The 22423-nt window shown below is 41.9% G+C and overlaps 1 protein-coding gene across 1 annotated transcript; it reads left to right on the top strand.

Moving 5' to 3' along the window:
- Nucleotides 1-96: 96 nt before the first annotated feature.
- On the top strand, nucleotides 97-19534 carry CREG2 (cellular repressor of E1A stimulated genes 2). Its single transcript, XM_056491878.1, has 4 exons — nucleotides 97-513; nucleotides 2594-2763; nucleotides 14099-14212; nucleotides 15965-19534. The coding sequence occupies exons 1-4, from the start codon at nucleotides 97-99 to the stop codon at nucleotides 16110-16112; spliced, it is 849 nt and encodes a 282-aa protein (XP_056347853.1). The 3' UTR covers nucleotides 16113-19534.
- Nucleotides 19535-22423: the final 2889 nt, after the last annotated feature.

The raw sequence follows: 22423 nt of genomic DNA, 5'->3' as shown, positions 1-22423 counted from the left end.
GAGGCGGCTCCGGGCGATGCGGGTGCCGAGCCGGCGCTTGAGGCGGCGCGGCCGCGGGAGGGCGCGGCGGGCGCGGCGCGGGCGCTGCCGCTGAAGATGTCGGCGCGGCGGCCGCGGCCGTGCCGGCTGCTCCCGCTGCTGCTGCCGCTGCTGCTCCTGCTGCCGGCGCTGCTGTGCGGCGGCGCGGCGGGCTACGTGGTGGTCAGCTCCGTGTCGTGGCCGCTGCCCGAGGCGGGGGCGGCGGCGGACGAGCTGCACAGCTCCTCCGCCGAGGAGGCGCTGCCCGCGCTGCTGGAGGAGGCGGGCGGGCTCTGGAAGCGGAGCTACCCGGGCTCGGCGTTCGGCGGGGATGCGGCGCTGGGCTCCGGGCCGGCGGCGCGGCGGCCGGGCCCCGCCAGGATGTTCTCGTACCGCCGGGAGGGCGGCGCGGCGCCGGGACGAGCCGGGACCGCCCGCTTCCTCGCCCGGCACAACACCTGGGGCTTCGTGGCCACGCGGGCCGCCCGAGCAAAGGTACGGGGGTGCCCACGCTGCCGCGGCGCCCGCCGGACGGGAGCGGCGCACGCTCCTGGAGAAATCGCGCTCCGAGCGCAGGGAGGGAGGATGCCCGCTAAAAACCGCACCAGAGAGACACCCAAAAAAAGCAAAATCTTTAGGCCAGAAGGCTGAGATGAATCGCAGGGTTTGGAGAGAGGCTGTTTCAGGAGGATGAGGAGGAGAAGGAGAGCCTGCTGGGCTACCACAAAATCTGCCCGTCCGTCCAACTATACCAGCTTAAAGGACGATTTCTCTGTCAGTAACATAATCAAAATAGATGGGCTGTACCGGAGAATTGGGGTCATTATTTTTTCCAGCTTTAAAATATTTCCTTTTTTAAAGTGAGACGTTGGGATGAGACGCAGCATCCAGTACCACTCCGACAAAAGGAAAAAAAAAAGATATTTTTTTTTTTTTTTTAAAAGACATTCTTAACTTCCTGTTGAAAGTATTCACAGATTAATTAGCTTACAATTTTAAATTAAATTTAGAAGTACGTAAATCTTCAGGAAGCTTGGCTGAGTTAGTGGCCGTAAATGTTATTGTGAAATACAAAGTAACAGATTGAAAAAAGATACTATTAAATTATTTTGTACTTAGACAGAAGAGGCCTGTAATTCTACATCAGCTTTTGGAAATCCTATTAAATCATATGATCGTAACTCTTTCGGTTTGTGCTCTCGCCAGAAACCCTCAGTGGAATTACAGCCATAATATAGTCTGCAGTTATGTGCCTCCAGACAGAACACAGAAGTAATACAGAAGAATCTGACTCATAATAAAATTTGAAATTTGGGGGCAGGTGTTTGCCGCTTTGAATGCTGAACCATGCTGCCTGTGATCACAATTATTTTTGAGAATCCAGAATAACATTAACTTTGCATGACAGACTGAATATTTTAAGCAATGGGTACACATCCTGCAATATTACTGAGAGCATTTTTAAAACTGTAACTCTTAATAATAAACGAGGACTTTTATTTTCTAAGTTATGTAATAACATTAAAGCATTACTTCTGAGGAAAGCCAACAAAGACCATTTCTAAGCACTATAAGCATTAAAATTTTAAAGGCAAATAAACATTGAAAATCAGAAAGCATGCTACCCAGGAAACAGCATTATGTAGGGTTTTCTTATTAACAATGCATATTTAATTTGATTTTGTTGTAAAAGATTTAATGTATTGACAGATAATTTTACTGTTTGACATCTGATAGACCATGAGGCAAAAATATCTGAAGACATGAACAAAAGGAGTAATTAATTGAATATCTGTCATTGCCATTTATAATGGGATGACAAGCATAGTAGGAGTATATGCTATTCTGAAGCATATTAATGAGTGTCACTACTGGGCAAGGACATTTTTGCAGGCATTATAACGACTGTGTGTACACAGGCCAGTGTATGGGAGAAAATCTTTTTGAAAACTTGGCTCCTTAGTGTCCCTTCTCTGCCATGGGAGGAGGTTTTACATTGGCTGGCTTGGTAGATGAGACACCCTTCCCTGATACTCCTGCCCAGGAAGCTGAGCTGATGTCCAGTTTTACTTCAAACCCAATTCTAGCTACAATGCTTTCTTTTTTGTTTTTGCAAACTCATGCAACCACATTGTAAGTCACAACCAAAAGACAAGGCATTATTAGAGTAAAAAGCAGACTGAATCAAGGCTAAATTAGGCTCTATATCCTTTTGAGTTTGAGGAAAGGTACCAGTAGTGGTTTAGAGTAAGCATTTCCTGACATCGATGGCAGGAAAAAAAAAAATTCATGCACTTAAACATTTTAAATTTGGTAGTTCCTTTAAGCTTAGTGGAAGAGAAAAAGTTCTCTATAACTGTCATGGACAGGACTAGAGAGAAGAAATTGAGAGATCTGTTTTCACAGAATTATGATAGATGTAATTTAGAGAAGGTAGGTCCAATTTAGAAGAAATGCTCTCACGATGACAACAGATGGACTGGCTCTTCTCTCTGCTGGAGCCTTTGAGGGAATTCCCCACACTGAAAACTGTCTATGTGCAAAAATGTAACCATTGCTTGTTTGGATTTTGCAGATCCAAGGTATGCCCTATGGGAACTGTTTACTCCTCAGCGATGGTCCCAACAATAACAGCACTGGAATCCCTTTCTTTTATGTGACACCAAAGGATAACACTGTGACAGATCTTCTGAAGAATCCCATGGCTTCTCTGACCCTGCCAGAGGCAGATGGAAATTTCTGCAGGTAACAGTTTTATCTGCCTCCTTCCACCTTCAGTGAGAACAGAGGCCTCAGAACAGAATGCTGGGTCCCCCCTTCAATGTCCTGCTTTTATTTTTGACCCTCACGATCAGCTACATGCTCCTTCCTAAGTTTTTACGGATTTTTTTGGCAGTAAATTCCCCTGGTAAAGCATAGTAGAGAAAAGCAGAGGTCCCACTGAAGTATATTGTACCATCAGCAGCTGGAGTGGCTTTCAGCTTGAACATTAACATACCCAAATTTTAATCTCTTCTTGGAGGTGCCTACATAAAATCTAGGTGTTCAAGATCCTATAATAATCTATAGTGATCTAGTGATCAATAAAATCCACAGTTTCAGAGGCTATCCAATTCACAGAAAAGAAGACGTCTTTGCTCAGCTGAAAACTCTGGAGGCCCTGCTGAATGCCTGGACAGGGCTCCAGCTCCCTGGGTTCTGTAAGAGGATCTCAGGCTCTCAGTTCAAAAGTTAAATGCTCAGGCCTGTGGCACTCTGTCTGATTTCCACCTCTTCAGAGAATATGAGGGAATATGATATCTTTGCAAATTTTTTATACCTTGTATATCACAGTCAGTTAATGACTCCCCAAACAGAGAAATCCAGGTCTGAGGTTTACCAATCCACATCCAGTCCCCAGTTCTTCTCTCCAGAGACAGCAGTGAGTTGACTTCTTCTTAATAATCTCATAGCTTAGAATCACAGACTGGCTTGTGTTGGAAGAAACCTTAAGGGCCAGGTAAGTCCAGCCCCCTTCCATGGACTGGGACACCTTCCACTAGAGCAGGTTGCTCAAAACTGCATCCAGGATGGCCTTGAGCACTTCCCAGGACTCCAGGGTCTCACGACCCTCACAGCAAAGAATTTCTTCCTAACATCTAATCAAAACCTACTCTGTTTTAGTTCAAATCCATTATCCCATTGCCTTGTCACTACATGCCTTTGTGAGAAGTCCCTCCCCAGCTCCCTTGCAAACTCCCTTTAGGTATTGGGAGTCTGCTTATAAGGGTTAGAGCCTTCTCCAAGCTAAACAACCCCAACTGCTCAGCCTGTCTTTGTAGGAGAGGTGCTCCAACCCTATGATCATCTTCATGGCCTCTTCTGGACTCGCTCCAACAGGCCCATTTCATTATTTGCTTATAATGAATAACTTCAGATCCCCAAAGCTTTACATGTGTAAAATGTATGTATGTCACCTCAAAGATGATTCAATTTTCCCCTCCATTCTTGTCTCCTTGAAAAAGACATATCTCTACCATATGTTTGTTTACAGTCAATCATGTGGCAAACTTGGCTGGGTCAGCCTTGTGTGAAGTGTTATTTACAAAGGCCTCTTTACGTGACAAGGTGCATGACACCAAAATCGTGTCAGACAGGACTCTGTTACCAAAGCAGGTCTTAGTTGATGTTCCAAGGAGAGAGAGAGAGAACTGGTAAGAATAGACTCCTTCAGAAAGAAATGACATTAGCAGTTTTTATTCCAACTTAAGGTCCTCTTTGGGGAAGAAGAGGTTTTACTTTAAGACCAGATTTCCCCCACTGAGGAATGCCTTGGGTATCAACCCACCATTTGTCTTCAGAATATATTGTTTTCTAGAGAGTTATATGGTGGAAAAAAATGAAATATTTTTTAGTCCAAAGCAGTACAAGTGATTTCAGGCTGACATCCTATTCCCAAGAAATGGAAATCATGGCTTCCTCTTACAATGTCAAACACCCAAAAGGAAACCTCTATCACCAACATTTGTTAAGGTAATTCTTGAATGCTTGAGGAGGTCAGTGAAGTAGTGAAGTTAACACTGGAATAGTTCTGCTTGTTGCTTAAATATTTTCATTAAATATTTTGAATTAATAATTTAGAAAATAAATATATCTGTTCTTTCACTGCAGGCTTAATGGCATTTATTCCTGTTTTCTGAGCTTTTTCATTCAGTCTAATAGTAAACTTACTATCCAGACCAAGTGCTTAAAAATATATTTTAAGTCCTATGTCCTACTACTCCATGCCCTATTTTCAGAGGCCCAAGACTCAGAGCAGCTTCCCTTGACGATAAGTGGTAGTGTTGAGCAGTTCTGAAAACCACACACCCACTTAGACACTTAAGTGTGGCCTTTGATCCCTAACTTTAAACAGCCACTCTTACAAGTCTTTGCCTTTTATTGCTTAGCAACATCACTGCCCCATTTACCTGTTTGGGAAGCACCAATTCACCAACGAAAGAGAAGTGCTGCATGATTTATAGAAACATGAAATCCATACCCATCACAAATCTTTGAGGATATTTATTCAATGCCTTTTTATTACATCTCTATTAATTTTCAAATCCCTACCCTTTTGATCAGTATGCCAACAAAACTGCAGCTTGTTTTGCAGCCAGGGCAACCTGGATTCTGTCACCTGGCTCTCCAGTCCCCTCTGCAGCCTGACACTGTGCTCTCTGGTGAGAAGAGCTCTCTGGGCCCCACCGAGAAGCTAAATCTGGATTTCCAAAACAGCTTAGTCCAAACTAATTACCATTTGCCACATCCCTGCTTTCCCTACCAACCACCAGTCATGTGCTACCCTGCCCCCCACCAGTTCTGGGCTTTGCCTCAGCCTGAGCTGAAATACAAAGATGAAGAAAATTATCCTGACAGCAAGAATAACTTTTTCTGCCCATCCTTCTTCTTTTCATCCTGTGGCCGGTACTGCTCCTGGCCATGCAATCCCACCCCCTCCCTCCAGCTGACCATATGGCAGGCCTATTTTAGCTCAGTAACCCAGCAGAAACCTCTTGGGTTTTTTTCTGGATGAGATTTCTACTGTCTTAGGAAATTGAATCAGCTCCTCAAGAGCTGGAGAAGAGCAAATGAGAGGGGAAAGGAAAAGAAAAGGTGGTGGAAAATAGAATATTCTCATTTTAGCATGTAACCATACTCCAAATATTGAGCTTACCACTGAATTGAGTATACAAGTTCAGAGTTTGATCAGTGTTCCATGCATTATTTATTTTGTTTTTACCTTCAGTTTCTTTCTCATTATTTTTGAAGTTCTCATCTGGAACAGATGTTGGTTGGCATTACTGCAGAGGACAAGCAATAAGGACAATGAAAAGCTGGTTTTTTACTTGAGCTACAATTTTTGTTTTTGATGAAATGAAGATGTGAGCAAGCTTTGAGGCTGTCTCTCAGCAAGAAAGGGTATAGACACTGGGCTTTACCTTTCTTCTCTTCCCTTGCCCTGTAACCAGGGTCAGAAATTAATGTATGTTTTAAACTAGGAATCCATGAGCAATTTTTACATTTAAAAGCAGCAACATCTGAAATTGCAACCTGGCACACCACCCCACTGTTACCCCACAGAAAGGGCCTCTGTGACACTGAAGAAAACAAGTTGCTGCCAGTGCTTGGGGCAGTCTGTCCCCAGCTTCAGGGTGCACTTGACCTGCTGAGATAGACAGACTGTGCCCTTCAAAGAGCACTCAGCATCCTCAGTGCAGAGCTTTATGTGGTGGCTCAAGTTTGGTAGAGCAAAATCTTCTTTACTGACACTAAATGAGAGGCAAGACATTTTACTCTGTGAGACCTCAGGTCCTGCTAATATTAGAATGGTATCTGTGAGGTTTTCTTTGCAAAGGAAAGTGCAGTTCCTGTCAGACATTCTCAGCAAGTGCATCATTAAGTGTTTTGGTTTTAAAATAATTATGTAAGATAGCTAAATGAATAATATTCTACGTGAGAAAGTTCAGGTCCTTGTATGTCGGCAATGCGTTTGTAGCTTGTTTTCATGTGGAATTTTATTAGAATTCCATTATTAATCTACTCTGAATTGCAAGAATCAAAATAAATGTGAAAGCTGATCGGTGCCTGTAGCCATTGCTCCTGGGAATATTTGGCACTCTCCTGAAAAATGCTTCTGACCTATTGTATGCAAAAGAAATCTCTGGCCTTTAGAAAGAAAACACAGCTGACATTTCAATGTCTTCATGCACCTAATGAGTTTCAAGTGACTTGTGTACACCAATTTGATATTAAATTTATTTAGTAGCAAATTTCATTTGTTTTGTTTCAGAACAGACTCAAGTTCCAAACCTTGACAATAAATATTTTCCCTTTCAAGGATGTGAGGAATACTGACTGGCCTTTATGGTGCTCCAGTCTCAATATTTAATCAACTGGAGAGAAAATTTGAAAACCCTAAACTAATAAGAAAAATAACATTTAATATTGAAAGAAAGAGAGCTGTGATGCATCTGACTAGGCACTAATTGCAAGACATTTTAGTTTTGTCGCTATGGTTTGGATTCCTCATCTCTGGTCTAGAGATTGCCAATTCCCACAGAGAGATGAGCTGAATGGACAGGATAGAGACAGCATTTGTTAGCAACTGCATAGCATTTTATCTGAAGGCTGATAAATGGATAATAGAGGCAAGAAAAATTAAATGGTTCAGGGCTATAAATAGACTAAGCTGGTATGTCTATGCCACTGACAAGCTGAAAAAACTCAGTTCCATTCTTGCAGCTTTCAGAGGGAGCAAGACCAAGCCCGACATTAAAGAATAGAGCAGCTATTGTTCTAAACACATTTCACAACACACAGGCTGCTCAGAGGACTCCTCTTTCCAAGTAAGCTCCTGAGTCTGCCTCATTACAGCTGCAGCCTGGAAAACAGGCAATTAATTTTAAACGTGTGTCACCTCCTTGACATCAGGTTCAGCTCATTCACAGGGACACACTGCAGCTTTCTTAGAGAAGGACTGGTTACATGGCTGCCATGAACTTGTTTTCAGACAAGGGAAAAGCAGCAAGCTTTGGGGTCAGTCCACCTTTGGTTTTTTCCTGCTATTAGTTGAGGATGTGCTTCAAATCCACACTGCAGACCATGAGTGATTTTCATGAATTTAGATTCCCCTCCTGATTTATGATCTCCATCAGAGCCATTTTACCCACCATGCTCATCTGGTGCTTGAGGTAGCAGATTGGCATGATCAGGCAGATGTCTTCAGTGGACATAAGCTAACTCTGTAAGTTTCCTAAATGCTGCATGAAAAATGTTGGCAGGAAGTGTTGAGCCACCGAGCCATGGGAAGAGAAGAGGAATTTTGTGGGTCTGGGTTCCTGCTGTGTGGTGGATCACATGCACAAACATCCAACTTCATTCCCTGGGCAATCCTGAGGGACACTAAGCCTGCCATGGGTGTAAGGCACAACTTTTGAGATGTCATATGGCCACTCACCATATAACTACTGCTGGGTTTGTAGAGTCACCATTGTTAATAGAGGACTAATATAATAAAGAAATCTGGTACTGTACCTTCACACAAAGAGAAATTATGCATGCAGAAGACAAAGGCTGAATTCAGACATCCATCAGTTTTTGAGATCCACCTCCTGATTCTGTGGCACAGACAATATCTAGTTCTGGTATTTACATTGGCCCTTTTTAGTCATATGCAAATAATTATGTCAGTAGTTGTTCCTGAAAAATCTGTATTTAAAAAAACCTCTATTTAAAAAAAAATTTAAAATGAAGGTACCAAATTGGAAAGTCAAACATGAAACCTACTATCATCATGACCCAATGCACACAACACAGCTCTAAATTACTATTTTTCCAGTATTCATAAATAACCAACTTCCTAAAATCCCTTTCTAGTGAAATAGTGTATCTCTGACTCTGTTTACAGAAATAGTTGATGCTGTGATTCTTTTTTCCCTCCATGAATTGTCTATGGTTAAACTATATAAAAGCTTCCTGTCTGAAACAGAGTTCAGATGAAGAAATGCTTTGTTATTTTCAGTGGAGAGGGGCAAACAGACTGCTTCACATAACATATTGTAATTAAAACATTTTAGGAAGGATTATCTTCTAGAAAGAATTAAATTATTTAAAACCTTAAAACACATATACTAGGAGCACAGGCTCACTTGGATGAATAAAATAGACTCTGCACCAATACACTTTAGCTCCCTGACTTGACTTCAGATTCAGAAGAGAAGACCTCTTCCAAAAGCAAGGATGTTTTAACTAACTTTGCTGGCTCCCAAACATGGCTGATAAAGAAATTCTTGTCAAAATCAGAGCAGGGCAGAACTGCCTAGCCATATCCGGTTCAAGGCCAGCAACAGCTTTTCAGATTATGAAATTGCTTTCAGTGGAGATTTTGTTTGACGTTCATGCCATGCAGATTAGCAGCACCAATACATTCTTTCTGCTTCAGACACTCTGGTAGTTAGTGGTGAACAAATGAAATGAAGAGGAGGGTAACTTACTTTTCAAAATTAATCACATTTATGAATCAAAATTATATGCACTTTACAGTAATTCTCTAAGTACAGAGCATTCCCTCCCCTCCTTTCTGTAGATTTTAGGGAACAAAAATCCTGTGATGCATTTTATATAGTAGGAAATAACTGCCTTTTCACCTTGCACCCAGTTTGGGGCTATGTGAAGAGGAGCCCTGTGCAGGGTGTGACAGAGTCACCTACCTTCTTGCATCCATGGGAGGTGACAGGGATGAGCTGTGTCAGCAGCCAATCCCCACATCCTAATTACATGGGTTTTTATGACTGTTACCATTATAGAAGAGCTTAAAATGTGTGGAAGCAATCATTGCCCTTATGCCACTCATAAAGAAATTGTAGGGAAACTGTTCTCTGGGGCTTTCTTCTTGGCTCTCTCTCTTCTTTTTTTGCAATAGGAGAAAGCTCTTTTCCAACTTAATTTTTCTTCAACTCTGAAGAAGTAGAGGGATAAGAGGAGTGCTTTCTCACATGGCAGTGAGAAATGTGTTCAGGAACATTTGTGTATCTTCCCAGGGAAGATGGAAGGTCTTTTTTCCTCAGGGGGTGGAGGAGAAGGATGTCATGTGCGAAAAGGAGGCTGGTGGGGAAGAAAAAGGGATTCCTCTGTATAGATCCCTGCTTCCACACCCAGACTGGAACAGAACTGAACCCTCCTGCTTTTCTTCTACCAGTTCCTTCTTGGGAGTACTTGGCTTTCCTTCCCAAGTACCTTCCAAACTCTTAATTTGCTTTTTCTGTTGATCTGTGGCAGATTAGTGCCACCTCACTAATGGATTGCAGAGGCTGAGAATGAAGATAATACTCAGGGAGGGATACCTTGGTGAGAAACCAGGAGAGAGAGCATCATCAGTCAAAGCAGAGATCTCAGCTGTGAAAAAGAATCCTAACCAAGTCCCAGTATCATCATTTTATGTGCCAATATAACCACAGCAGCCTGAAGTATGGTTCATAACACCTGGACTTGGATAGTTGCTGTATAAGAACCTTCTAATTAAACTCCAAGAGATGGCTAGTGTAGTAAACAATTTAATGAGTAGGTGGCACTCTTGACTCTGAAGCACTCTTGAACCAGGACCCAGAAATTGCGGAAGTGTTACATAGCAAAAGAAGTGGGACATGTTCATTAGCATGTGTGCTTTGCACCATTGCATTTCTGTTGAGAAATACTGTTCACTTGGATGCAGGCCTCTGCTTAAGCTCTGTAAAGCTGGCACCTTTGTAGGTGATGTCATCTCACACCCTTGGAAGAAAACTGCCTGTACTGAGTCAAACTCTGCATACCTGTTTCGCTCACTGTAAGCAGAGGAACAGGAACAATCAATTCTCTCTTCACAGATCAGATGAATAATTAAGATGATCTCTCTTAATGCACTGTTTTCTTATAAAATGCATGCACTGAATCTTCTTCCATTTTAATCTGGCCTTCCTAATTTTCTGCAACAAAGCATACTTATTTGAAATAAGCATGAAAAAAAAAAATGTGCTCCCTATTGCTTGGTCTTCTTTCACAGTTCTCTGCTTTCTCTTCCCCTCAGTTAATATTTTACTATAGCATTCATGAAGTCCTCTCCTTGGAGACAGAGGGCTTGATTCTGGTAAAGACAAACCACCTTGGTTTTCCTCAACAGAGGAACAGTGTCACCATCTCTACTCCCGATTCTGCCTCCCCCTCACACCCAGTCAGCAGCACACAAATGTTGCATAAAGCTGCTGCTCTGCATCTACTTGTTTTTGTGCCAGCAAAGATGAAAGGAACTCGGGGACTGAGAGCTTAATATGTATTTATACAGAGGCAAGAAATGTCTAGTAAATGCATGACTAGACCTCTACAGATGCAAGTGAGGAATGTTTTAGTAAATATCCATTTATCGTCTTTAGTGAGAATATGACATGAATCCCTAACTATATCACCTTGCTCCAAGGAAGCAAATCCTGCATTTGTACTAGTTGCACTGGCAACAACACTGAAAACTCAAGACCCATTCACAACATTTAGAAATAGTAGCTGTGAGTTTATGGTAGCTGGTGGTGTCCTGGTTTAAGAAGTATAAAAGTAATCAAACATCATTAGGGAAATACTATGCCCAAAAAAAAATATTTCAAAAATGCAGAAACAGATTCACTTCAGAATATGAAGGCATCCTTTGAAAAAGAAAATATTAATGTTAATGACAGATTAGAATACAAGGTTCCTAATCTGAAACAAAAAACCTATGATAAGAAGCAGACCTGAAAGCAAAACAAACAAAGTAATAACAGTGGGCTGAACTCAAATGTATCATTGCCTTTTCAGCTCTTCCAAAACTTCACCTAATACAATCTCAACAAATAATTTGAGTCATTTCCCAGAAAAACAAACTGACCTTCCAGAATGTTATTCCAATATGCGAAATTCCATTTGAATAATTTTTACAGGGAAGATAGTACTACGTGTGTCAATTAGAGTAGCACCCTGGCAAACAAGAATGTACAGAAAACTGTAAACAGAAGAATCTAGGGGAAAAAAACATTAAAATAACTATTCAAGCTATGGATGTATAGTGTGTGGGCTTTGTTGTCAGCCAAATAGAAAGCAGCTTTTCATGTCAGTTGGGGAAGAATCACATCAGACACTAGTCCTATTAGACAAAACTTTCTCAGCAAAGACGGGCAGGGTTCACTGCCTAACCACAGCGACATCAGCTCTATTGCCCACTCAAAATCAAATACTATGCTTTCAGAATACACATGGACTTGCACAAAACCACCAGATAATAGTAATCTGAGAAGGTCAGACCAAAACTTCTCATTGCTCCTGATCACATCCAAAACCTATCACCCATATCTGCTCTGTGAAACACAGACATCTTTTAATAACAATCTCTTTCAAAATCCTCTCTTAAAGTAATTAACCACAAATTACCTAGGAGCTGTGTGCAAGAAAGACACTTGCAAATATTCCTGCTTCTCCTGGGTCTTCAGTTGTTTTATGATACTGTTTGGCTATGGAGGAAATTGTATCATATATTCAGATGCACAGTTGTTTTAAAGCAATTTTCTGAACTGAATTTCTGCTTGCAAGAATTTAATCAATATAAATGTTAAATATGTATTGAATATGTAAACATATGCAGAAGGCTTTGGGTACAGTATTAAGATTAAGCATAAAAGTTAACAGGTCAGGAGATTGCTTCAAATGGACTTTAACACTTCACCATCCAGGGCCAACACTTGCAAGAGTGTGAATGTGCACTGCCCTTGCTGCTGGACATGCAGACCCTCAGCTAACACCTCCTGCACATGGGATTGGCACCTTTCTCTTCAGATGTATCCACTGTATTTGCCTTTATTTATTTGTGTTTTGGTGGGTGAGCATCTCACTGGGCCATGGATGCTGGGCAGCCACACAACACCCAAAGTCTACACAAAAGCAATGCCAGGAGCTATGGGTGTCCCTGGGGCTGTTTTCCTTAGGCACAGAGTGCTTTCAGGGCACTGGAACCCAGATGTGAAGTGACATCTTCAGCGGGCAGTAGGAGTCGGTGCCGAGGATCTGTGGTGTACCAAGGTAGACAAGTTTGTACTCTGCATACACACTGATAGAAAGAAACCAAATGCCTGGGCAGGGAATGCAGATTTTCAGGTACTCAGAACACCAGTTTTTTAACTTAAAGAATTGTACTAGAGAAAATTAGATCATTATAAGTAGATGTGGACAGAAAGTTTGAGCCTAATCTTTGGCCTCAACCCTTCCTCCCATCAGTAAGCATGGAAGAGGAAAACAAATACAAGTGGAATTTGTCCAAAAGTTGTTAAACTGAACATCCCCTTCAGACAACTGCTGCTCCAGACCTAACAAGACACTGAAAAAGTGTCCTGAGATGATGGGACTGCAAATGGCACTTTGGAGGTCAGGCTGCAGACAGTGGCAAGTGTTTACCAGACATAGTCAAGTATCAATCAGCCTCCTGTATTTCCTTACTCATGCCTGTTCCTGACCCTCTTTAGAAAAGCAGATATTTTATCTGGTGAGCTACACTGTCTCTCATAACCATCTGTGGAGAATCTGCAGGTGTTAAATTAGCTGCAGGAGGATGCCCATATGTTTCCTGCATACACTAGACACACATTGAGAAATATAACTGAAAATGAAGCCATTGCAGTTAAGGGTAAAGCTCTCAAGCCAAGATCTTTAAGTAAAATTGTACACAGATGAGATGTAATTTACTGTGATTAAAACACAACAAAGAAGAAATGCAGTTTTAATTTCCTAATGTAATTTCTTGGGCTGACATGGGAACATGGTTCCATGAGACACTAAGCAGTCTCAAACTGCTGACAACAGGACTTTGGGCTGCTAAGTATTTGCCAGGACCAAGCCTTTGCAGCCATTTCATACACTTTTTTTTTTTTTTTTTTTTTTTTTTGCAATTGATAGATTTACTTATGATTTATATCCTAGTATTGTATATGTCAGAGTCAGCAATTGCCCTGCAGTTACTAATGGGAGTTATTTATTATTACTATATACAAAGAACCAAAAAGTAACAAGTACCTTCCCTGTCTTGGTCTGAAGGAAATTTAAGAACTTTTCTATTTGATTGAAAAATGGGTAAAAAATGAACAAGGATTGATTTTCTAGGATGAGCACAATGAAAAGACCTTATGTCTTCCATACAGATACACATATTCATACTCTTTTCTCTAGGCATAGGCAGAGACTAACCATCTCACTATTTCTTCTCAGAATTCTGAATACAAGTCTGTACATCTGTCTGGGAATAATGCCATTTTCACATTTTTTTACAATCCAATACATACTAATCCAATTTTTGTGAGCATAAATTAAGATTAAGCAACTATCTACAGCAGAGCTATGTGCCAGTCGAATGCTCCTTCCAGACTTCCCCCTTCCACCAAACAGTGTAGCTGGGAGTAGAGAAGACCCACAGGGCTTGACAAAGCTTTTTATATGTGAGCAGGAGTCCATACTTCTCCAAAAACCCTTAAGAAAGCAAGCAAGCTTACTCATGAGCATTTTTCTCTGTGCACAGAAGAAACGTAATTGATCCAGAGGATCCAAGGTGCGCCAGGCTGACTCTCACAGGACAGATGGTCACGGTGCCTCCGGAGGAAATAGAATTTGCCAAGCAAGCAATGTTTTCCAGGTCTGTATCTAACAGGCACATAGCAGAGTGCAACCCATGGGTTTGAGACAAACACACAAACGTAGCTGTTTGGTACACAAAATCTGAGAAATAACAAGTCTGACCTTTACTTTGGGGCCTGAAGCATGTTGGCTTGGAATGACAGACCTTTTAACTCTTGAAGAAATGAAATATGGAAATGCTGTTAGTAAGTGTTGGACTCTGGTAAGGCACACAGTTTTATAATCTGGGGATTATGAAGATATGTCACCTGGTTCCAAGGAGAGATTCCATAATTCCATGGTGTATTTGTTATCTTTAATGATTTTACCCCACCTTATGACAGGTAGTGGACTCAGAGACAGAGCAGAGGTCTGCTGCCTTTGGGCTTACAAACATTTTCAGGATGGATATTATAAGTTTAACTACATCTCCTAATGTCCCAGCTGCTTCAAAGCCATAGTACTTCCTGAAAAGTCTCCTTTGAACAGATGTAAGCACAACCCAGATGTGTAGCACACAAACAGGATTGTGCCACCATGCCCTTCAGTGGGTCTCCAGAATTACAGGGGTGAAAAGCCTGAACTTTAGCTGGGGCACACACCACCTAGAAGGGCTGCCAGGGATTGTCCTCCAGGTGCACCTTGCCCAGTCAATCAAATACTGCTGGGAAACTGGGATGAGCTTGGATCGAAAACAGCCCAGAGATGGTATTCTTCCTGACCTACAAGGTCAGGGTAGGACTCTGGCAGTGTGTGCTACCAATAGTAAAAATGGGACCGTGAACAGATGGGGCCATATTGACACACAAGCCTTCTTTACAAATTTCACATTAATTAGATTTCCATGTGATCCAGAGTCCAGCAGAGCCTCAGCAGAGAATGTTCTGCTGTCAGGGTGCAAGAGCCAGAACGAAAAAGTGAGGGCTGCTGGGGCACATCCAGTGCCAGCAGCATCTGATGCCACTTACCAAACCCAGAGTCATAGGTGCTCAAAGAGACAACTCAGAAAATGGTAGGAAACACCATTTTCCCAATGAGAGGGAAACCAAAGTGCTGACAAATCAAGGACCTCTGCTGCAGGGTCCTCTGCAGGAGCAGAGGGGCACTGAGCCAACCGTGGCCAGACTTGCACCACTTCCCACCCATGTTCCTGTGAACACTGTGACTTGAACTGTGGTATCCATTCTTTCATTGCTGCTGAGCTTCCCACAGCTACGCTGCTTGGGGACCAGACATCTGCACCAGTCAGGGAGAATCTGTCTGACCTAGCTGAAAGGGAGACCAGAGAAATGAGATATAAATACAGGATGAGAAGGCTGTCAGAAGTGACAGCTTGCAGAGGCTATGCTCAACATGCTACCCAGTTTTATTAGCCCTCTCTCCATACCACAATTGCTACCAAAGATGCAGTATTTTCAGGACACTGTTTCCTTTAAACAGATACAAGCACAACCCTGATATATATTCAAAGAGTCTTCTTTAACTATTTTTCACTTACTCAGAGACCAAACAACATCTACCTTTAGAGACAGGGTTCTGCAGTGGGGAAATGTAGTAATTGCTGGCTGCCTGTGTTGTAGTTCTTCCCAGACTGGGGTGTGAAAGATCGTAAACCTTACAGCAAGGAAGGGCCAAAAAGATGAATGGTGGTGTTCCCATATCTCAGGTTTCACTCTGGCTGAGCACACTAGGCTTAAGTAAAAAGCAGACTATGCATATGCTTTGGCACATCTTCTAATTTTATTTTTTTTTCTTTTCTTTGTTCTTCCAGGCACCCAGTGGTAAGAAAGTGGCCTCGTAGCTATGAGTGGTTCTTCATGAAAATGAACATTGAACATGTCTGGCTTCAAAGCTGGTATGGAGAAGTTTCTCCCATTGCAGTAGAAGAGTATTTAAAAGCAGTTCCAAGTAAAGGATGATTGAATGGGCTTTGAGATAGAAATCTCCTGTGTTTCCTTTCCAAACACTTTTAAAATTTCATAGTAGATGGTTTCTTTACAGTGATATTTTTCTTCTTCTCCCAAAAGGCTTCAAAATAGCCCTGTCTCACATGGAGCAGAGTCAAAATAAATCAACACAGACTTTCAAATTATAAAAGAGAGGTGGCTATTAGCTCTACCCTGCAATGCACAGACTTGTCATTTCAAACAGCCAATGCGTCATCTGAAATGCTGTTTTTAAAATGTTTTGTATCTGTTTGTTTTGACTTCTATTGCTGTGCACCCACAGGGAAACTACACTATGTGCTAAATATAATGTTCTGATTTGCAGAAAATGCAAATTGCCTACTCAGAACCCTCTATGCATTGTGGAGGTATTACTGCTGCTTGGTCTCTCTTGATTTGTAAGTACTTTAAGAGAAACTTAATAGCTGCAAATTTAGGTATTTAAGTTTAAAACCAAAGTATTTGCTAAAGCTGTCCTCATTTGCGAACTTCTCTTTGCTATGTGTGCTTTTCCCTAATAAGATAATTTGATATTTCACTTGGAAACTGAGTAAAACTTCTCTCTTTAACAGAAAAAATGCAATCAGTTCAAACAACACAGCTTCAATATAACTTGTCTCTGACACAAAGCTGGTTAAACACATTGAAGGCCAAAATCTAATCAGCCCCACAAGGATTATCTCTATACAAGTATAAACATTCTCATAAGAAGAATTTAAGTAAATGTTCTCAGCTAGCCTGTTCCTGTTGAGACCAGAAAAGTATTTATAATAGCCTGTAGTCCCAATTTTTTTGCGTCCCTGCTCCAGCCACTGCTTTATTTTTAACTGGCTTGTGCAACTGATTTTTTTGTAAACCCTCACTAACTCACTGAGGGGTGGAGCCTGTCCCTTGACTCTGTTTCCTCACCAAGATTTAAAGGGCCTGTTCATTTATTTTTTAAAGAAGCCTGAAGATGGTAGGTATTTCAGGCCATGAAAAACTGTTTTTCCCGGTATGGAAAATGCAAATACATTATGTGCAGGCTTCTCATGTGGTAGTATCAAAAGAGTTCAAAAGCACTTAATCACCATCAGCTCTTTCTTTAGATGTTCTCCTGGTAGACTTACTCTGTAGCTCATAAGGGTATCACAGAAAGAAAATTCCCATGGCTAACCAGCCATATCACCACACAGTTTCAAAATTATATAGCTGCTCTTCCTGTTATATTAAGAGGACACACTGAGATGGGGTTTATGTGCCTGTGGGTAAGGTCTTCCAACATCCCTGGGAGTGCACTTGAGCTCTGGACATCAGCCTGCACCACGTCTGGGCTGGGGAGGAGCTTGGATGCCTGGGCGAGTGCCCTGAGCTTGTACAGGTTAATCCCTGGGCAGAGCTCAGAGGCAGCTGCATGAGCTATGATCAGCTGGAAGCCAATTAAGTGTAGCTGAGCTTATTTTGGCTCAGGCATGGAGAGAGGGAGTCATTCCCAGAACAGCTGGGCACCATGCTGGTTTAACTACAAGGGGCCTCAGGGTGCCCAACTTAGCCTTAAGGTGAATCCCAGGCCCCAGGCATCGCCACTATTCCTGATATTCTGTCAGAAGTCAAGGCAAATGAGGGAGAAAACTTTGTTCAGACACTCACTAAGCTTTTTTTATTCTTGTCTCATTGCCAGAGACTTTGTTAGCTGTGCAGATCTTCTGCAGAGGTAATTACACAAAAGGAGGAAGTGTCCTGCCTGAATCTATTTCCTTCTTTTTTTTTTTCTTGGCAGATGAGCTGCATTTTCACATTTGAGTTTGTCCCTGAATCTTGCATTGTGTAATACTGAAGCAAGATGGCCTATCCTATACAGATTTATAGAATACCATCAAGTGAAATCCTTCTTGATTCCTATAATTTTGCCATGGGGATCTTTGTCCACTATGGATTTGATGACTTTGTCCATTAGGATTAATGGGACTTTCAAATCTGAGTTCAACAGGAAAAATACTAGTCCTTGTAAGAGAATTTCACAGGTGTAACATTTCTGTGAAAATATAATTACCTATTTCCTTATCCCAGTTCACTACTATTCCCAGAGAAACCTGAAACCCCATTCTGTACCCCACTCCTCAATACACATAGGTTAAGCAAATCCAGAGTACAATATTAGTGTCTAAACAAGCTGAAGAAGAGAGGAAGAATTTTAGAAGTGCTAATGTTACTATACTCCCAATTTCATTCACATCCCCTGGCAACAGTCCTGTGTCCTATCCATTACCTCATTACTAGCCCTGAAGCAGTAAGGGATTGTGTCAAGAAAGTTCAGAAGAGCTTTAATGGTTTAAGAAGTCAGTGTGTACTAAGAAAGGTTTCAAATGTACAACACCCTGCTTGTTATAGGCTGTCTCCCTGCATACACAGATTAATTGGAGTAGCTTCTGTACTGTAAAATGACACATTCATCAAGAACCTTTTCTGTATAGACCTGCCGTGAGGCTCTTGACAGAACCTCAAAACATGAAATGCTGGTGACATGTAAAGTGACAGAATGGGCCTCATGAAGAAATGCTGTCTTATATCACCTGTTCTCATTTCATGCTTCCTTCACCCAAGGGATAACTACCATGAGAATCCCTGAGAAAGTCTGCAGAAATTATCAAAAATATGACCTGCAGATTTTGAATGGAATTTTCCAGACCAAAAAAAAAGGGAGGTGATGGTAGTTTGCTTATTTGGGCTTTATATTATTATTCATAGGCTAGTTGTAATTTTTCTTTAAACAGACAAATATCTCAAGTAGTATTGGTCATCACATGGTAAGTTGTTATTGAAGCTTTTAATACAGTTTTTTCTAAAATACCACAATAAAAACCATAGTTCCTTAAGACCAGAGAGTCTGATCTTGCTTCAGTCCAAATCAATAGCAAAAATCCCATTTATTTGTTGAGCTTTAATTATTGGCTCAAACAAGCATTTTCATTTGTCTTCATAAGCTGTTATGTATTGATTAAGCATTTCAACTAGTTGATGTGTAATTTCCATGTGTTCTGCAATTTTGTTAATTCTGTAGCTTCCAAAAAGATTTGTTGTGCAACATATTTAAAATTTTAACTGTGGTCTTGCAATATTTCTGTATACTTGCTGAAAAAAGAAAAATGAAGTTGAAAAGTTGGGTTCTCACTTCTTGCTAATTTGGGCAAAAGAAATGTATGTACAGGATTTAGGCACAGCTATTTTGAACTGCTGTTCTTATTTAACCAAAGAATGCTCTGTTTCTGATGAAATTTTCATCACTTTAGTGGTTGAAATGCAACCTGTCTCATTTCTGGATGTGTATTGCAATTTGCAATGTATTCTGATTTCTAAAAATATTGAAAGTTGTTAACAAAATGGCCATGAAGAAGAAATGCAAATAAAACAAATTTCAATGTAAAAAACTGTATAAAGATATTCTTCAGTACAGCATTAGCCGGAGTAACCCACATTGTGTACCAGCCATTTCAATTTCTGTCTGATCCCAACACATCTGTTGGCTTTTTCTCCCTGAGTTTTCCTGAACCTAGTTAATTTCTCTCAAAATATTTGTGGGAACTGAGACTCAAATCTGCCCTTTCTTTGGTGAGAAAAGTCTGGCCAAAAACCTTTTATCGTTCCTTCATCTTCACATTACTGTGTTCTTTGCTTTCACTGTGGCAGTTAAATGTCACTCTTACAGTTTGCTCTTCTTTTCTGCATGTAGGAACTGAGCACTCATCTCTTGGGTGTGCATTAATAGTGTTTTGGAAGTTTCCTCAGTGCTATTTCTTCCCTTGCCAGCCTTTTTCTTACAAGTTCTTGTTACAGCTTGTTCTCTTCTGTCCACTTTCCTCTGATGCGTTTTCTTAAGCCAAGTCTGACAATTTACCTTTTCATCTTGTTTTCCTGCACCATCTCCTTTCAACAAAATACAAGCTCTCATACTAAAATTCCCATGTCATATCCAATAAAGATGAGAATAGAATAGAATAGAATAGAATAGAATAGAATAGAATAGAATAGAATAGAATAGATTAGAATAGAATACATTAGAATAGAATAGAACAGAACAGAAATAACAGCCTATGTTAGGATCAAATAACAGCCTGTATTTCCTATTTACACTTTAAATCTTTTTCTTGCCACTGGTTGGACTGCATTTACTGTAAGAACTGTGACAACAATTTCCTAACCTGTACAAATCTCAGTCAACACCAGCTTATTTCCAGTAATCTGTATTTTTAAAAGAACATTTCCTGCAGCTGCTTTCTTCCTTTTTACTTACTCTTTTTACTTTTATCCTATTTCTGGAGTGATGTCTATTCTGATTAGGCCAAGGGTCTTTCAATTATTTACCGAACAAACAAACAAAAACATAAAAACCAAGCAAAAAAACACAAAACAAAGAAACTCCACAAACCACAAAAAACCACACCAAACCCTAATTTGAACATTTTTGAAATCACTGACGTACTTTCATTTTTAATCTGCTTTCTGCTAAATACTGAATTTGCTCTTCTTCCAAATTGTGTTGTCAATAAAGCTCACCTTGTCTTTTCTCTGCCTCCACATGCCCTCTCCCATCTAACATTTTGCTAGATGCTCCTATTTTCTTATCCTCCTTTCCCTATTTTTTTCATTAATTCTAATTTCTCTATGTTCTCTCAGCTTCCAAGTTCTCCACAGCCCCTTCCACATTACTTTATCTGCTCAGTCTTGTCTGTCTTCTTGATTCTGCCACTTAAATCTTCTTGTCACTATGCTCAGTGCCTTTGCAGAGAGTCCTAGCACTGCCAAGTCTTATTTTGGGAGAATGCTAGAGAATATCTTTAAGGAATTCTTTGGGTTTGAAGGTATTTGTTTGTTTATTGAAACACTGCATGTGGAACAGAAATGGGAACATACTGGCCTTGATGCTTACACTCATGGCTTTTTCCAATGATATCTTCTGCACAAACTATTCCAGGCTCTGTTAGGCCCCACAACATGTAATCACAATTAGGAAGGACATCAACAAAGTCTGACAAAGTTGTTTGACAACATAGGTAACAGTGCAGGAAAACACAACTGCTGTCTTCTGAAGGAAAACAACCATTCAATGAAGGCTGGTGGTTGGTGAAAACAAGTGATTCATTTTAAAAGCCGGGGAAAGGTACAGATGTGTTCCACGAAAAAATAGGGCTTCAAGAAGAGGTGTATGTCAAATACTTCTAACTAATGGAAGACAAGTCTGTAGAATGATCATGTCCATTCAGTACTTTAATCTTGCACTTATATACCTTTTCCTCCAGACACGGTACAGGCTCTGTCACCATTTTTCACCCTCCGGGAACAAGCTCCTCTCGGCACAACAGCACAGTGTACCTGACCGTAGCCCCGCTCCTTTCCCCCTGCATGCCTGTGCACCGTCCTGTTCTTTGCTGGCTTCTGGCCGCCTCTTGTTCCCTCGTGTCCCTGCTTCTGGCGCTCCAGCCTCCCTCCGCTCCCCACGAAAGCAAGCTGCACCCTCGAATGAGGCGAGGCGTGCCCGGAGGGTGCGGCGGTGACTCACGGAACCGGGCACGGTGCCGCTGCCGGGGCTGCGCGCAGGGCTCGGGCCCGCCCCACGGCAGGGGCCAAGGCCGAGCGGGCCGGGGGCTCGCCGGCAGGGAGGGCGGCTGCTGGCCAGGGCAGCGGCTGCTCCGCGCAGGAGGCGCTTCAGGTTCATCCTTGTGGGCACCAGTTGCGGGCAGGAGGCCGGGGCTGAGCTGTGCTCCGTGAACAACCCCGGCAGACCGAGGGCAATGGGCTGTGTTAGACAAAGAGTGGCCAGCAGGGCTAGGGAAGTAGTTCTCGTCTTGTACTCGGCACTGGTAAGGCCACACTTCGAGTGCTGTGTCCTCAGTTGAAGGATATGGAGGTGCTGGAATCGGTCCAGAGAAGGGCAATGGAGCTGATGAAGGGGCTGGAGCACACGTTCTGTGAGAAGCAGCTGAGGGAGCTGCGGTTGTTTAGCCTGGAGAAAAGGAGGCTCAGGGGAGACCCTGCCATTCTGCAGCCACATGAGAGGAGGCTGTAGCCAGGTGAGGGTCGGCCCCTTATCCCAGGCAACCAGCCGCAGGATATGAAGATACAGCCTCAAAGCTGCGCCAGGGTGGGTTTAGGTTGGATATTAGGAGGAATTTCTTCACAGAGTGTAAGGCATTGAAGTGAGCTGCCAAGGGAGGCGGTGGAGTCAGGGTCTAGGAGTGTTTAAGGAAAGACTAGACGTGGGACTGAGTGCCATGGTCTGGCTGACATGGCGGTGTTCTATCACAGGT

Source organism: Oenanthe melanoleuca, chromosome 1, assembly GCF_029582105.1.
Source record: "Oenanthe melanoleuca isolate GR-GAL-2019-014 chromosome 1, OMel1.0, whole genome shotgun sequence".
NCBI lineage: Eukaryota > Metazoa > Chordata > Aves > Passeriformes > Muscicapidae > Oenanthe > Oenanthe melanoleuca.
The sequence above is the reverse complement of the archived record's forward strand: the minus strand, read 5'-3'. Positions and strand labels throughout refer to the sequence as shown.

Excerpts from the sequence above, each read along its gene's own strand:
- CREG2 (XM_056491878.1), top strand. The coding sequence starts at position 97 with ATGTCGGCGCGGCGGCCGCGGCCGTGCCGGCTGCTCCCGCTGCTGCTG. Across the intron at positions 2,764-14,098 it reads GCAGATGGAAATTTCTGCAG|AAGAAACGTAATTGATCCAG; the intron begins GTAACAGTTTTA and ends CTCTGTGCACAG. Across the intron at positions 14,213-15,964 it reads AAGCAAGCAATGTTTTCCAG|GCACCCAGTGGTAAGAAAGT; the intron begins GTCTGTATCTAA and ends TTGTTCTTCCAG.